Below are 16,980 nucleotides of genomic sequence, written 5' to 3'. Positions count from 1 at the left end.
TAGACCGTGTGAGGAGTAGTCATTTGCCCCCACCCCCACCCCCACCCGCCATGGCGCCATGTTGGGCTGCTGCTCATTAGAAAACGTGCTTCCCTGCTGATTCTGCGCGGAGGTCACCAGTAGGGTTTTTTCCTGAGTGCGATTATTTCCTCAATTAGGTGACTCTGATCCTGTTCCGACGAGTTAATTCATTAATTTTTTGGCTTCATTTTCTCTTTAATGTGGGGCTGGTGCAGTCACAGACACTTGACGGGTTCTGTTCTCCTTCAGCGGGAACTCATTATCCAGCCGCCCTGGAAGCGCTCGCTACTCTGGTGCCAGGGGGGTTGAGGGCAGCCGCTTTCTTCCCCTGATTTTCCTTTGCAGCCGGTGCCTCACAGGTCAAATGGAATAAAAAAAATGCTAATTGCCTCGCCACCAGTCATGATGGGGATGTGCGGATATGGGACAAGCGGGTGAGTAATCTCTTGTCGCCCACCCCAGTTGGTCCTTAGTCCCTCCCTGGGGGTGTGAGGACGGTGCTGTGAGTAGCGGGACTCATCTAGAAAGGCCAGGGTGCCCCGTGGACTGTGGCAAATTGCCATTTTAAGATCATAGTCCTGGAAGACATTTGCTTCCTGATCAAAACTCATGTTGAAGGAAGATAGAGAGTATTAGGATCAGTGGTTAAGAAAATGAACTGGGCCTGCTAAGTTAGAGCCCCATTTTGCTGCCTCCTAATTACATTATCAGCTGAGCCACTACACTTCTCCAAGCCTTGGTTACCTGATCTTCAAAATGAAGATACTGATTGTGTGTCACTGAGGAGGTCAAGCCCGGGGACCAGACACTGTTCTAGAAGGTCAGCCTGCTCCATATTGCAGAGGGCAAACTGGTTGTTCTAGGACATATTCCACCCTGGGTGTTTCTGATAGAAATCACCAAGGCGAGGGACTTAGGGTGCTCAAATCCTTCCTTAGACATCCAGCTGTCCTCTTAGCCTCACAGAAGCTCGCAGGGCATATATTCTCCCTGCACAACCCATGTAACTGATGGGCACGGGAGAGGGACAGGCTCCCGGGTGGCTGCCGCCATGGAGAGTCTATTGAGAGTTTGGTTTTTTGGCATCAGTGAGGACAGAGATGCGGGAAAATGCTCCCCCGTGTCCGACTCCCAGATGATGGGGTCATAATGCACGGGGCAGTTGACTTTGTAAGACGTGGGTGTCATGCCACTTCCTGCTTTCCGACAGTGGGGGCTAGAGCTTCTCAGCTCCTGTGGGAAGCAGCCACTTGTAGTTTCCCGAAACTGTCAGCCGGGATGTGGTCTCATCCCAGCATGGCTTCTGGCAGCCCTGTCCCTTCCCTTGTGGCAGGGAGTTGGTCAGACGGTTGGGCAGAGGAGAAGGAAATGAAGCAGATGGGGGGTCGGGTGAAGTGGGTGCTACAGCTTGGTAGGGAAGCTTGTGCTGGCCGAAGCCCTCTGCCTTCCATGGCTCCTGGGTGAGAAGGTGATTTTGTACATAAGGGTTGGTTGGGTACGTCTTCTGTGTGTTAGTTTTTGTCTCTGTCCCTTAGTGCGGTCTCCTATTAGCCATTCTCCCCTCTCTTGATTCCCTAAAGTGTTGATTGGTTTTGTTCCTTTCATCACTAGTATAGTGTTTAAATATGTAAATGGTTTAAATAAAACATTTGGTTAGTTTGTAGTGCATACAGACTTGCTTTAGACTGTTTTCAGGCCATCCGCAATATAAACCATTTGGTAGTTTGCCCTTAATCCCTGTCAGTATTTGTCTTCTGAACTAGTGTTGAAAAACTAGTAGTGTTCCTTATCTTCCAGAAAGAGACGGCCAGACTGTTCCTGTCTAGTCTTCCTGTCGATCTACTGAGAATCCTGACTTCCCTCAGCAGTTTTATCTGTTTTGTTTAAAGGATTTTAACTCCCCCTGCCACCCATAATTAATACTTGGGACTTTTGCTCAGATGGGTTGTAAAACTCGTAGGTCATATTTTTACTTCTCTGGCACTTCCCAGTATCGAAGTAGCACTCTTGGCACCAGGCGTCAGAGGCTTAAAAAAGTGCAGTATCGGTGGCAATGTTGGATTTCATTCAAAAACCCCAAAGACGAATAGTCGTAACATTTACTGCATGTTTTTTATGCACAGGCATTGTCCTAAGAACTTGCTTTATAACTAGCCTTTAAAGTAAGTACTGTCTTTATCCCCATTCTACAGATGAGTAAACTGAGGCCTGTTGTTGGGATTTGAACTCAGGGAGGCTGGCTCTGAAGACTGCTCTTAACCTCACAGACCAGCACTGATTATAGAAGTAATACATGCTCTTTGTAGAAACTGTAGAAGAGAAAATAAAAAACATTTATAGGCCCATTCCCCAAAAACAAATGCTAGCATTTTGGTGGGTTTTTTTGTGCTTTTTAAAAAACATGGTTTATCCTGTTACATACATGGTCATACTTACTTTTTCCATTTAATAGCATTTTCCCTGTCCTATAATCCCTGTGTCTAACATTTAGTCTCTCTGCCATACTATGTTGGATAGCTGTACCGTAGTTGATCTAAAATTTAATTATTCCTCATGTACTGTTTGTGTTGCTTCTAGCTTTCTGGTATTCCCAGTATCACCAAGATGAACATCTTTAGTTATCTAAAGCTTTTTGTGAAATTGGAATATTCTCCTAGGAAAGGAAAATCTTAAGTTGCTTGGTAAAAATTGTCAAAGGTTTTTGCCGAAAGGTTGTACTATTTTGTATAAACACCAGCAGTGACAAAGGGAGCCTTGCCAGCGTCGAGTATGATTTACAAGTATCTTCTAATTTGATAGTTTAATAAAATCTGACTTTAACGTGTATTTCTGAGGTTTCCTCCTGAGTTTGCTTATTTTATATAAGCTTATTAATCATGAAGAGTTATCTTCTGTGATGTGTGTTCATTCTCTTTGAGGGGTCTTGGTGCACGATTACTTTAAGATTGGTGGTTTTCCCTCCGGTCTCGAGGTCGAGTCTGTCAGGACAGCGCAGCCCCTCTCCTTGGGTGATAGCGAGGAAGGGAGCGGGGATTGCAGACTCCACCAGTCAGCGAAAGAGCTCCCACTACCTGGTATCCTTCATGAAAGCCGTGACTCGGACTGGAGAGGAAAGAAATGAGGTTCACAGGCCCGAATACAGAGCATGTATGAAGGAGGGTTGGAGAAGTCTTTTTCTGTTTTGTTTGTTTTAAACAAAATAAAGTGGATTTTCTTAAGGGTAGAGACAGTATCGGGTAGTGTTTCTGTGTCCCCACCCAGCCCCCAGCAGACCATTCTATGGTGGACACTCAGGGAGCTCTTTATAAATTGACAACACTCTGTGCCGATCCTGTCGTAGAAACCCAGCACGGCGGTGGAGTATCTCGCAGCGCACCTCTCCAAGATCCATGGCCTGGACTGGCACCCAGACATTGAGCACATTCTTGCTACCTCCAGTCAGGACAACTCTGTCAAGGTGGGTGACCCTTGGGGACAGCTAGGGGCGCTGCGTCTGGGAAGCATTAGATTTTGAAGCAGCACCTGGTTTGGAAGGAAAGCTACGCCAAGCACACTGTGTGTGCTGTAGGGGTTCTGGGCGGGTAAGCCTGATCTTGTGGGCCAGTAGGAATGGAGAGTAGCATATCTCTGATAGGGTTCCTGGGATCTGCCTGGAGCGTTTTCTTCTTTCCCTTTGTGAAACGAAGTCGGAGACTAAACCACTTAGAAAGGAGAAGTTTATTTGCCAAGAAGTTGCCAGGAAATCAGATTTCAGGGGAAAAAAAACCCACCACCACCACACCAAACCAAACCAGATACATCATAAAGGAGAAAAGCTGATATTGTTAAGGTTAAGGTTAACAAAATTGTTAAGGTTACCAAGTTTCTGACTAGTCTCCCTGGGATGAAAAACCAGCACTCTTCGAATATGATTATCCCATCCACAAAAGTTAGGACATCTTCAGCCAGCAGCACTACAAAAGTCAGGGACAGGAGCACCTGGCTCAGTGGGTTAAGCCTCTGCCTTCGGCTCAGGTCATGATGTCAGGGTCCTGGGATCGAGCCCCACCTCTGGACTCTCCACTCAGCTGGGAGCCTGCTTCCCCCTCTCTGCCTGCCTCTCTGCCTACTTGTGATCTCTCTCTGTCAAATAAAGAAATAAAAATCTTAAAAAAAAAGTCAGGGACAGAGTTGACAGAGAGTCTCTCTCACTTACAGGAAATGCTCCAGGGTTTTTATGTGTTTCTGTAACCCTATTATTTTTGGTTTATCTCAGAGTGCAGCATTTCTTGTTTGTTTTTCCTATCTCGACTGATGTGTTTAGAAGGATGCAGGGCACAGGGCCAGCCTCATTCCACAGGCCCTCCTTGTGGTCAGGTCTCTGTCTGGAAGGACAGAGATTTGACCACACTAGTTGGCTTAGCAATTTTCTGATTCAGCATCATTAACATAATGATTTGTTTACATGGGCACACAGATAATGTCATTTTATGGTATGGTGAGCAAAACTAGAACCATAACACCGAGGCCTGAAAAGTTAACTTCTGTCTTGAGGTTTGTAAATCCCTTAGGGTTGTCATTTACTTTTATGTGCTGGAATGGGTTTTTTTGTTTGTTTATTTGGGGCTTGGATTTTTGGCACCTTGTCACCCAAGTTCAGAACCCAGAAACCATACAATTTCCCTCCTCCTCTTTCCTCAAGTTTGTCCTGTTCAGCGACATCTTTACTACCTGTAGGCTGGATTCCGTGGGTATTGAAGCAGGCAACAGGTGAGTTTCCACATGTGAGACTCAGTCCTTGTTCCTTACTTGTAGGCAGAGCTTAGGAATTAAATGAGACTTTTGACATGATATTTAATTTATTTCACTATATCCTGGTGGAAGGGAGGCGTTTCTGTTGAATGTATATAAATAGCATAATTGTAATTGAAGCCGTATCAGAGCTACTTGCATAATATTCAACCATATTTATTAGTAATTTGTATGTTAGTATCAATATGTCATTTTTTCCTACATAATCTTTTTTTTTTAGATTTTATTTATTTATTTGACAGATATCTCTATCTGTCAAATAAGTCTAGATATAAGACAGATATCTCTATCTGTCAAACAAGTAGGCAGAGAGGCAGGCAGAGAGAGAGAGGAGGAAGCAGGCTCCCTGCTGAGCAGAAAGCCTGATGTGGGGCTTGATCCCAGGACCCTGGGATCATGACCTGAGCCGAAGGCAGAAGCTTTAACCCACTGAGCCACCCAAGCACCCCTGTAGTAACACATTTTTATTATATTTTTGTTTTCTGAATTGAAGGGGTACACCAGAACAAGATACCACTGAATGTTTCACCTGAGTTTATAAATTGTTAAACTGTGAAACTGTTGAATTGAGGGTTAGAGCTAGATCGAGAAGAAAGAAAAGGATTTTTCTTATCTGGCTGTTAAAAATAGAACATTAACCACAATGAGATGACTTCATACCAGTTTAATGATTGTTTTTGTCCCGATCCTGTCAAATTTGCGATATTCCCTTCTTCTAGAGGAGCAGCCCTGGAAATCCAGACACAGATCCTTGGTCCATCCTGAAAGATGTGTGTCTGCCTCTGGGTCAACAAGGTCAGCCTTACTGAGAGTCCTGTACCCACAAGGCTGTTCAGAAACCTGGTTCTTTCTTGCCTGAGGCTCTTCTGATATTTCTTCAGAAGCCTTCCTTTCTGATCTGTAACTTGTAGCAAGGGCCTTCTGGCAAGTAAGAAAAAAGCAGAAATCACCTATGGGCGAGAGGACGGCATGGCTGCTCTGGTACTTTTACTAACCAGTCTGTCAGATTAAATAGACTGAAGCCATTCACATGCAGCATATCATCATTTCATAAGACTGACAGTGGTTCCTTTGAGAGTAAGATCAGGTTATGAAATGAGTGAGGACTCGGTTCAATCCCCAGGGTCCTCTAACTTGTCCATCATTATATGTTGTTATTATATGTTATAATGCTCACTAGTCGAGCATATTTAAATCTGGAAACATCCTTTTTTTTTTTTTTAAGATTTTATTTATTTATTTGACAGAGAGAGAGATCACAAGTAGGCAGAGAGGCAGGCAGAGAGAGAGAGGGAAGCAGGCTCCCTGCTGAACAGAGAGCCTGATGTGGGGCTCGATCCCAGGACCCTGAGATCATGACCTGAGTTGAAGGCAGAGGCTTACCCCACTGAGCCACCCAGGCACCCCACAAATCTTTTTTTTTTTAAAGGATTGATTTTTTTAACAGTTCTTGTGATAGTCTATAAATAAACATGAAAAGTAACCAATTGCCGAAATATACTCAATAGTACTATTATCTTACCTGTATGTAATTAACTTAGGGAGGTTGAACTTTTTCCTTTGCTAGTTTTTCACATTGGTAGACTTGATAATAGGAAGGCATTCACGAAGTGTTGATCTAATTAAAAATCTGGAGAATGCCACGCTGACCTAATGATTTCTAGTTTCCCTTCTTTTGTAAGTTGAGGGAGCAAGTTACAGTTTTCTCTGTAGCCATCGGGGAAACCCAGCCACAGTTTAGGTGGAAAACACGTCTTAACAATTTTATTATTTTGAATGTGGAGTCCAAATTTGTCAAAAAGAGAGTTGTCAGAAGAAACAAGAATTACCTCATGCGATCCCTGTATAGCCACACCCTCCAAACCCCAACTTCTAGCAGCCACTGATAATGTTCTCCATCATTGTAGGTTTTTGGGGGGTTTTTTTGAAGATTTTATTTATTTATTTGACAGAGAGAGATCACAAGTAGGCAGAGCAGCAGGCCGAGAGAGAGGGGGAAGCAGGCTCCCCACTGAGCAGAGAGCCCAATGCGGGGCTCGATCCCAGGACCCTGAGATCATGACCTGAGCTGAAGGCAGAGGCTTAACCCACTGAGCCACCCAGGCAACCCCATCACTGTAGTTTTGTCGTTTTGAGAAGGTCATTTAAATGGAATGATTCAGTATGTACTATTTGGGTTGGTTTCTTCCATTCAGGATATCACCTTCAAGATTCATCCAAGGTACTTTAAGAATCGATAGATCAGATACTTTTAGTTGGCGAGTGGTAATCCACTGTATGGACATACTACGTTGATCATCTGTTGCCCCACTGAAGAACACTGACTGGGCTGTCAGCAGTTTTTGATGATTGTGAATAGAGCTGCTGTAAACATTCACAGATAGATTTTCCTGCGAATGGAACTTTTCACTTTTCCAGGACAAATAGTTAGGAGTTGGGATCAATGGCCTATGGGTCAATTGGTCAATGGCATATGCGTGTTTAACTTTTTAAGAAGCTGCCAAACTGTCATCTATTTTTTTTTATTGTTTTTTTTTTTAAGATTTTATTTATTTATTTGATAGACAGAGATCACAAGTAGGCAGAGAGGCAGGCAGAGAGAGAGGAGGAAGCAGGCTCCCTGCCGAGCAGAGAGCCCGATGTGGGGCTCGATCCCAGGTCCCCAGGATCATGACCTGAGCCGAAAGCAGAGGCTTTAACCCACTGAGCCACCCAGGCGCCCCAACTGTCATCTATTTTTGAGAATAATTTCTTAATACTGGAATAGTGCAGAGTTGCAGTCTTGGTTCTCCTGTCTCTACAGTTTCCTGCTTCACAACCGAGGCTCAGGCTCCAAGTATAGTTGTGTCCCTTCATTGAAAGCGCAGGCATCCCTAAGGGGGAGTGTGTCTGGCTCACCTCTGTGCATTTCGCAGTCTCGAGTTCTGCATGGTCAGTGGCGGAGTGGGTGATAGTGTATGTGAGTGCGTTGGTGTCCAAACAGCCACCTCTTCCCTGTGGGACCTTGGGCAAGCTGGATTGTTTCGTCATTTAGCTTCTACATTTGAGAAAGAACTGAATGACACCCTTAATTTGGTTGTCGCAAAGATTAAATGGGATAACAAAACCTAAAGCTCTCAGCTTGGTCTGGAATGCAGTAAGTAGTTAGCACATTGCCTGTCATTAGTTCTTACTTTGCCCTGCATGGTATAAAAGTGACATGGGGGAAAGCTTGTCACTCTGACCTTTCACCTCTAGGCCCGTTTAATAGGCAGACGGAAGCTGATGATCGGCCCCGAGGGCTGGTCCTGGTGATGTTGGGAAATTCTCCTGTAATGTTGATATATGGGAAAGGTTTGTGTGTCTGCCCTGCTCTCTTGGCTGGCAGTGCTGCTGGGAACACACCGAGGACAGAGAGTGGAGCGTCTGCAGGCTGTGCTTATTTCAATTGTTGGTTGTTTTTTTTTTTTAAGATTTTTATTTATTTATTTGACAGACAGAGGTCACAAATAGGCAGAGAAGCAGGCAGAGAGAGAGCCTTCTCTGCTGAGCAGAGAGCCTGATGTGGGGCTCGATCCCAGGACCCTGGGATCACGACCTGAGCCGAAGGCAGAGGCTTAACCCACTGAGCCACCCAGGCACCCCAGTTGTTGGGTTTTTTAATGGCATTTGTTTAACAAATTACCCTGTTTTCTTTCTTCTAGTTCTGGGATTACCGCCAGCCTCGGAAATACCTCAGTATTCTCCCTTGCCAGGTGCCTGTCTGGAAGGCCAGATACACTGTGAGTGGGACACCCCACATCCTGCTGGGGAGCTTCCCCTTAGTGTCCAGACATGGGGGCCAAGGACCCTTTTCTCTTATTTTCTTTGTGAGGCAGTTTCTCTTTCTGTCTTGGCTGAGGGGTGGGACAAAGGCAGTAATGATGGCATAAAAGCCGGTATGTATTTAAAAACTTGTCCTTGAAATGTTGGGGAAGAACCTGTGCAAGAGTTGCTGACCATAGCCTGGGAGCTCAGGCCACGTGAAGGTCGTCACTACTGGCAGGGAAAGCGGGGGAGATGGGGCCACAGGGTTTGGGGCTTGCAGTCAGTGGACCATGGTAGAAAGAAATCTGGCTTAGATTCAGAAGACCTGAGTTTTGGGCCCATTGGTGCCTTTTAATTTTTTCCCAACATTTATTGAGATGTAATTGACCTGTAGCATTGCGTAAGTTCAAGGTATACCCCCATGGATTTGATATTGCAAGACTGTTAGTACCCGAGGGTTGGCTAATACCTCTGTCACATCACATAATTGCCATTTCTTTTTTGTATTGAGAACATTTAACATCTACTCTCTTAGCAACTTCCAAGAATATAATAGAGTGTTATTAACAGTCATCCCCGGGCTGTGCATTCGATCCCCTGAACTTGCTCATCTTCGAACTGGAAGTGACTGAGCCACCCAGGCGCCCCTTTATTCATTCATTGATGGACACTTAGATCACTTAGATTGTTTCTGTATTTGCAATGAGCCATTTAATCTTTGTGTGGCCTTGGGCAAGCTGCCGGATGCTTTTGAGCGATAGTTTCCTTTTCTGTAGCATCTGAATAATAATTTTTACCAGGCCTTCCTTTTTATTATTGTGATAAAATTTACCATTTTAAAGTATGCAATTCAGTGGCATTTAGCACATGTACAATATGCCTTTCCTTTTGAGAAATGGTATGTGAAAATGCTTTATAAACCATAAAATGCTGCAGAATAAAGCTATTAGTCTTTCAGCAGTTTTTCCATTGCCACATTGATAGCTTCTGATCAGAGATAATATATTTTCTTCATTGTCAACTTGAAAGGGAGCGCACAGAGATGAATAAAGCTGCCTTTATGTGTTAGGCTGTCACTCTGACGCGCTGTGGAACATAGAAGATAATTTAGGTATTAAGTGGCTTTTGCATCTGGGAGTGCTTGTCAAGAAACCAGACATTGTTCTTATGAATTGAAATAGTTCTCTGGATTAATATGTTTACTTTAAAAAATAAACAGAGAAGTCCAGGAGTACTGCCAGGAGGGAAAGTGAAGATAAATGTGCTTTTAGGTGACCGTAGTTTATTCCTCCAAGAACAGAGTCTGATTATTTACCCAGTGGGCCCCTTTGCTACTTAGCTGATGAGGTGTCGATAGGTAAAGCATGCCAGTCCTGAGATTGGAGTGTTTCCCTCTGAATAGCTGTGGTTTGGGGGGCAGGGCGTGGGAAGGTGATGCTTCGTGTGGCTGTCGTGCTGCTGGTGCATTTCCACATGGCAAGAATCCCGCCCGCTGCTCTGGGGTTTTCCCCAGCGTGTCTTGCATACTCGCTCTGGATGTGAAACAGTGTGTTCTGGTGTGCAGCAGTCAGAGCCATTTGCTTATTTTAGAATTTCAAGTTCTCCAAGTATTTGGCTTAGCTTTATTTTTTTACTCGCTATGGTCCCTTCCATGCACAGGAAAAAGTAGAATAAATGCAAAAGAAAAGTGGAAGGATGGTTAACTTACGGTATTTGGAAAACGTTTCCCCAGATGGGTTGGGGCCCTCCGTCATCTCATTTATGTTAGTTAGGAAAGCATTCCAGCCTTGGTAATTCAAGATTCAGCTGACTCTCCCTGGAATAATTCCCTGCTTTTCCCTTTCCTGCCATAGCCTTTCAGCAATGGATTGGTGACTGTGATGGTCCCCCAGCTTCGGAGGGAAAACAGCCTTCTTTTGTGGAACGTCTTTGACTTGAACACCCCTGTCCATACCTTCGTGGGGCACGATGATGTGGTGCTGGAGTTCCAGTGGAGGAAGCAGAAGGAGGGTGAGTGGGGGCCTGATTTCCTTCTGAGCCCTGTTCTACAGCAGCTCCAGTGGGATTGGCTGTGTGGGCCAGTGTGGAGGACGTAGACCCCTCAGCACTGGGCTTGAGGAATGGGAGAGTCAGGGGGACTGCCACCATTCACTGTAGATGAGAAAAGGGGTGTGCCTATGGCTTCTGTCCCAAGCTAGTGCCCCTTCTTGTAGGTTCAGTGCCGTCTCTCACCTGCACGGAAGAGATCTGTAAGAGAGGGATAGACTTGCTTTTGGATCATCTCTAGGGCTGAAAAACTCTGGGGTCACAGTCCTCAGAAGTCTGATGTTCGCTCCTTGCCACTCTGGGGAGGAAGGAGACCTGAGGTCGCCATCAGGACCCCGCCTACCACGTGTTCCTAGTTCCCTTCACAACACATAGTGTTGTTTTATCTTGCATCTCCTTGAAGATGGGTTTGGCCACATGGCTTGCTTTGATCATGAGACATAAACAGAGGGATGCGATCTCTTCTGGGTTGAAGCATTAGCAGCCATTGTACAATTACACGCTGTCTTTGCTGCGGCCACCACAGCTGGCAGAACTCCAGCTGGAGCTGCACCCGTGAGCAAGGTGTCCTTGCTTTAAGCCCCTGAGATTTGGGCATTGTTCGTTATTGTAGCTTCGTCTAGCCAGCCCTGACCAGTGCAAGGTCAAGTGTAATGGAGTCAGAAGCCCTTGGCCTTCACTTCTCCACCAACTCATGCAAACTTAGTAGCAGCTTCTCTTCTCCTGAGATCTTATTGTCACGATATCTAAAGGTTTTAGGGAACAGAAGCATATTTCTTGGTCTTTCTGTATTAAAGAAGGAAAACCAGGCAGTGGAGTGATGTGACCTCTCCAGAGTCCCAGGAAGGGTCTTGGGTAGACCTGGGATTAGAGCGCTCAGCTTATCCCGGCTTCTTTGTGACCTTCATGAGCCTCTCTTCCAGGATAGTTTTTGAAGAGACTCTTTTGGTCATCCTCTTAATTTTCTCATCTTTATTTCCCGAATATCCCTGCTTCTAGAAACATGAGGCTGCTTGGTCTTAATCCCATCAATTTGCATGCATGACTTTGGCTTTCATCTTCGGCTCTTGCTTTTTGCCATAGTAAACAGATGATGTCGTTTCTTGTGGTCTGGCAGGGAGAGGTTGGCCTGTAGTTTTGGCTTGAAACGAAAAGTTTGTAGCAACCCGCTTTCAGTTATCTGTCATCTGTAAGCTCGCAAGGTGAATTGTGTAAATTGAGACTATCTAGTCAGTAGTGAGATTCTGAGTGCAAGTTACAGGTATTTCTTCAAACTCCTTTTTCTTGCAAAGTATATCATCTGTCTAGAAAGTTGCATAAAACCTGTACAGTCTTACAAATTTGGAAGAGAAAATCTGTGTAACTACCACCATGGTCTAGAAAGCGAACATTGCTTAAGCCTCGGACCACAATCCTGTCCCTTCCCGGGAAGGAAACGCTATCCTTCTATTTATGAGAGTGATTGCTGTTCTTATTTTTATTGTTTACCTCCCATTTACGCAGCCCCTGAGATGGCTTCAGCTCACTTGTTGGATCTTTCGTAAATGTAATCCCCCCACACGTTTCTTGTATTTTACTTCTTTTTCAACCGTTGCCACTTCGTTTTATTTTACTGCCATGTCTTCTTAGTTTTTACTGGGTTATCTCAAGCTTTGACTTGGGTTTTCACTGTGGTGCAGGAGCTCCTAGAGAGCTAGCAGGAGAAGCGGGGTGTCCTGGCCAAGGGGCAAGGGTGCTCCACGACGGAGGCGCCAGTCACTGATTTCAGATGTTGCTGAAGGATCACCTTGTAGAATAAGAGAAAAGCCCTTAATTGTACAACTAGGAAGCGATGCGATCATTAGGAGACGAGTTCCAGAAGCAGACTGAAGATAGAGGCCAAATTGTAAGGCAGCGTGGACAGAGGCAGCAGGAACTGATTTTGTGATTGAAGTTCCCTTCACAGGCAAGAAGCAGACTGAATTGATCTTAGAGCCTCTGCCTTCTCCCTCTGAGCGTGAGGAGAGGATGCAAGAGAGTGGGTATGTGGGAAAGCTAGGGCCTTGTGAGGGTGAGAGGGAATGGGGGTGGAGGCACTGGTAGAGGGGTCGGGATTAGAGCGGAATTAGGGATAACTTTTCTCCACAGTCAGGGACACGAAAAGGAGCCAGATGTGGAGGCAGACGATTGCTGATGTAAACCTGAGTCTGCACGGCCGGGGGACTCCTGGCAGGCAGCTGTTCAGAAGACTTGTGTCCTGTTAGGCACACACAAGGATACAGTAACACGCTGAGGGAGTGAAGCCCGATTGAGGGCAGTGACACAGAGAAGGAACTTCTGTCGCTTACCTCCCCTTTTAGCTCGGACCCATCATGTTCTCTGTGACCTCCATTTTCCCACCTGTAAAATGAAGGAATTGGATGAAATTCAATTCTAAACTCTTCTAAATTCTTTGCTCTCTAAGGATGGCCATAAGGGAGATTCTAGATATGACCTAATTACTCCGAAGTGCCCCGATCTTTTCATAAAGCTCCCTAAACGATTTTGGAATAATTTCCCTCTGACCAGATGTGACATGTGAAAATATAACTCAGTCAGTTAAGAACACTCAAGATCGATTATCCATTTCATAAAGAGGTGCTTCTCTTTACCAAAGAATTCTTTTCAGTGGTAAGGTTCCATTATGCATTTAAAGCAATTCATTTCACAAAAAATCATATTCACGCTCAGCTCCTCTGGAGCGTATAAAAGGAGGAACATTTGTGGAGGCGAAAGTTCAATGTGACGTTAAATCCCAGCGTCCCTCTTCACCTGCTGGGCTGCCAGATATCATTTCACTTCATTTAAGTTTCTGCTCAAATGTGACTTCCTCAGGGAGGCCTGTCTAAAAATAGCTTCGCCATCAGTTCTCTTATCCTGGTTGTTGTTTCTTCTTCTTCTTCTTTTTTTTTTTTTTTAAATAACACTGTCCCTACCACACATTTTATTATGTATTTATCCATTCTTCTCTTGCCACCGCTGGATTGTGAGATCTGTAAAGACAGATACTGGAGCAGTCCTGCTTGTTCTAGCACTTGGAGTAGTGCCCGGCATGTAGAAGAGGGTCAGCAAGTCTTTGTTGACTGGGTGGGTGAAGGAGTCTCACCCCATTGGAACCTGTAGCAAAAGTGATTTCGAATTAAAAAAAAAAAAATTGCAGGATTCTTATTTGGTGATTTCTAGGGTCCAAGGACTACCAGCTGGTTACATGGTCACGGGATCAGACCTTGAGGATGTGGCGGGTGGATTCCCAGATGCAGAGGGTACGTACTCCGCGCTGTTGTGGAGGAGCGCGCCTGGGTGTGCTTGCAACTTACAGAACGTATAGGCCTGAGTCCTTGGAGTCAGAGGACGCGTGAGAGACATTCACTAACACTTGCTGTTGGCCGAGTGGCGTGTGGAGGCCACACTGAGGCTTTCAGGGCTTCAAGAGCCAACTCTAGCGTTGGGCACTTTTAAGCGTCAAGAGCCTCTGACCGCCTTTTCTCTGGTCCCGGCATGAGAGTGTGGGCAGCCTACCGAGCAGACGGCCTGTGGGCTTCATTTCTTTCTCTTCTTCTAACTGAACTGGGACGTCTGACCTTACCTGCAGTGTTCAGAGCCCTTAACGACCACCCGCGGCACCTGTCCTGTGAAGCTCTTTTCAATTTTTGCCCCATAAATGATACCTGTTTCTTACGTGAAGCACAGTGGTTGGTACCTGGTGTGAACTGCCGTGGCCCTGGCTGTGCTGTGCCTCAACACGATTTTTCCATTCCGTGGCGACGTGCCTTACAGGCAGGAACTGTGCGTCCTCGTGTGGCCTCCCGAGTGGGGGTGCCTGGCTGGCTCAGTTGGTAGAAGAGGCAGCTCCTTTTTTTGGTGCCAAAACCTGGGAACGAGAACATGCAACTCTCTCTCTCTTTGTTTTTGTTTTTGTTTTTTTTTTAAGATTTTAATTAATTAATTAATTAATTAATTAGCGAGATCGCCTGTCTGGGGAAGAGCAGAGGGGGAAGGAGAGGGACACGCCAACTCCTGGCTGAGTGTGGAGCCTGATGTGGGCCTCGATCCCATGATCCCGAGATCATGACCTGAGCTAAAACCAAGAATCAGACACCCAACCGACTGAGCCACCCAGGCACCCCAGAACACATACAGCTCTTGATTTCAGGATTGTGAGTTCGAGCCTCACGTTGGCTACAGTAATTACTTAAAAATCAGCCGATCCATCAGTCCTTCAATCTTAAAAATAAAATCTGCAGCACTGCTCAGTACAAAGTCACTCTTGAGTGTTTGGGTCCAATATCCTCACCTTACTGCCTTTCAAATATATTTTTTCTAGAAAGTACCATTTGTTCATTTTTGGTCTTGGGTTAGCTGAACAACTCAATAAAGGCTTGGAATTTAAAATAATGTTTTCTGAGGCTTGCATAAACTCGGAGCAGGATGAAAAATTTCCAGGGTAGCTGAAACTCTCATCTCCTGTATATTTAGCCAGGGAGATTTGGTAATGGGTAAAGCCTATTTTGATCAGTTTTTGGCTGACACCTTTAGCTTTTGTGCTTCCCATTTTTAAGTCAGAACCCTAACCAGACATGGAGATCATTGCCACTGACTTCTGTGGACCTAGATCTTCTACCCTTTGTTGCAGCTTTGTGCAAATGACATACTAGATGGTGTCGATGAGTTCATTGAGAGCATTTCTCTTCTGCCGGAACCAGAGAAGACCCTGCACGTTCAAGATACAGATCACCAGCACAACCTGAGCCACGGGGAGGAGGAAGGTAATTGGCCAGACGGGTGTTTCAGGTGACGTACCCCCTGTGCATCTCAGAGTTTCAGCACATACCTAGAACGGCCCTCGGACCTGTTTTCAAAAGTGTTTGCCAAAAACTGAAGAACCTCTCTCCCCTGCCAGTCTTAAAGGAAGACCCCCCGAGCAGTATCCTGGAAGAGAAGAAATCGGAGCAGCCGGGGCTCCCGCAGACTCTGCAGCAGGAGTTCTCCCTGATCAACGTGCAGATCCGGAACGTCAATGTGGAGGTGCTCACTGGCTTACCACCTCGCTCCCCTGCTGGCGGGTGGCCGTCGGTGGGCCAAGGGACTCCTCCAGCTCTCATTTCGGCTAGCAGAGAGCTTTGCTGCTCCAACAAGTGAACCTCTCTGCTGGCTTTTTTATTTCCTAGGTTTTCTAGAGAAATAGATGTTTTGCAAATGCAAATTATAGCCTCACCGTAGTATTTTCTTGTCAGATGAACCGAGGAGTAAGCTGATGCTCATGTGTGTTGAAATCCTCCTAGCTGCTCCCAACACCTCGTTTTACCACTTTGTGTGAAGTTACTTAGAGCCAGGAAGGCTTAGTGCTTTGGCAAAGGTTACTGGTAGAGTTAGTGGCAGAGCTGAGTTTGAAAGCCAGATATCCTGACACCCAGCCCTCCACCCCCCAGCCCCCAGGTTCTTTGTGCTCTGCTGTACTGTCCTCCCTTAAAGCTGGTCATTTCCTTAATGACTTAGATTCATAGTAAGAAGGTCATCAAACCTCTTTGTTCATTTAACACATGAAAACGTTTACTCTCTTCCTTTTGGGGAGATACTGAAATGCTTTCCTTCAGAAAACTGAGTCTGAGTTTTGAAGCTTGATTTGTTCTTTTTTTGCCCAGATTCAACTAACAGGTATGGATATGTGTGTATGCATAATTATCTCCTTTGGCCTTTTTGGGGGTGGGCGTGCGGCAGAGGGACAGAGAGAATCCCAAGCAGGCTCCATGCCCAGGATGTAATCCAAGACGGGGCTCCATCTCACATCCCTGAGCTCATGACCTGAGCTGCAGTCAAGAATTGGATGCTTAACCTGTTGAACCACCCAGGGGCCCCTCTTTTGGCCTTTAAAACAACTCTGCAATACATGCTTTTATCCCGACTTCACAGAGGAGAAGTTGACACTAAGAGATGTCATGACTTGTAGGAAGTCAGCAGCTATTTGAATCTGTCTCCAGATTTCCCGTGTGTGCGCCTTTCTTTGCTCTACTCCAGCTGCCTTCTGCAGTTGGCAGTGCGAGAAATCAAGAGAGAGAAAGGATTCTTTGATTAATTGATTATCTGTATCAATTTAGATCATACCCCTCTGTTGAGAACAGGTAAGAATGGTGTGGATAGCCAAGTGATTCTAGTTTAAGAAGGAGGTCTTGATTCCTTTTCCAGGAGTGCTTTTTTAAAAAGTACTGAGATGTAATTCACCTAACTATGAAGTTTGCCCTTCTAAAGTGTATAATTTGGTGGTTCATAGAATAGTCACAGAGCTCTGCCATTATCACCCCTAATTCCACAGCATTTTCA

General features: G+C 45.4%; 1 protein-coding gene across 5 annotated transcripts in view; it reads left to right on the top strand.

Annotated features, from left to right (window-relative positions):
• Positions 1–16,980, top strand: part of WDR59 (WD repeat domain 59) — a 94,270-nt gene that overhangs the window by 34,430 nt on the left and 42,860 nt on the right. For all 5 annotated transcript variants that reach the window (XM_032324171.1, XM_032324172.1, XM_032324176.1 and 2 more), the window contains exons 7-13: positions 367–455; positions 3,362–3,478; positions 8,496–8,573; positions 10,452–10,608; positions 13,846–13,925; positions 15,296–15,428; positions 15,563–15,687. In XM_032324171.1, coding sequence (XP_032180062.1) covers positions 367–455; positions 3,362–3,478; positions 8,496–8,573; positions 10,452–10,608; positions 13,846–13,925; positions 15,296–15,428; positions 15,563–15,687 — 779 coding nt within the window. The remainder of the gene's footprint in view (positions 1–366; positions 456–3,361; positions 3,479–8,495; positions 8,574–10,451; positions 10,609–13,845; positions 13,926–15,295; positions 15,429–15,562; positions 15,688–16,980) is intronic.

This window comes from Mustela erminea, chromosome 19, assembly GCF_009829155.1.
Source record: "Mustela erminea isolate mMusErm1 chromosome 19, mMusErm1.Pri, whole genome shotgun sequence".
Taxonomy (NCBI): domain Eukaryota; kingdom Metazoa; phylum Chordata; class Mammalia; order Carnivora; family Mustelidae; genus Mustela; species Mustela erminea.
Note: the sequence above shows the minus strand (reverse complement) of the source record. Positions and strands in the feature narration are given on the sequence as shown.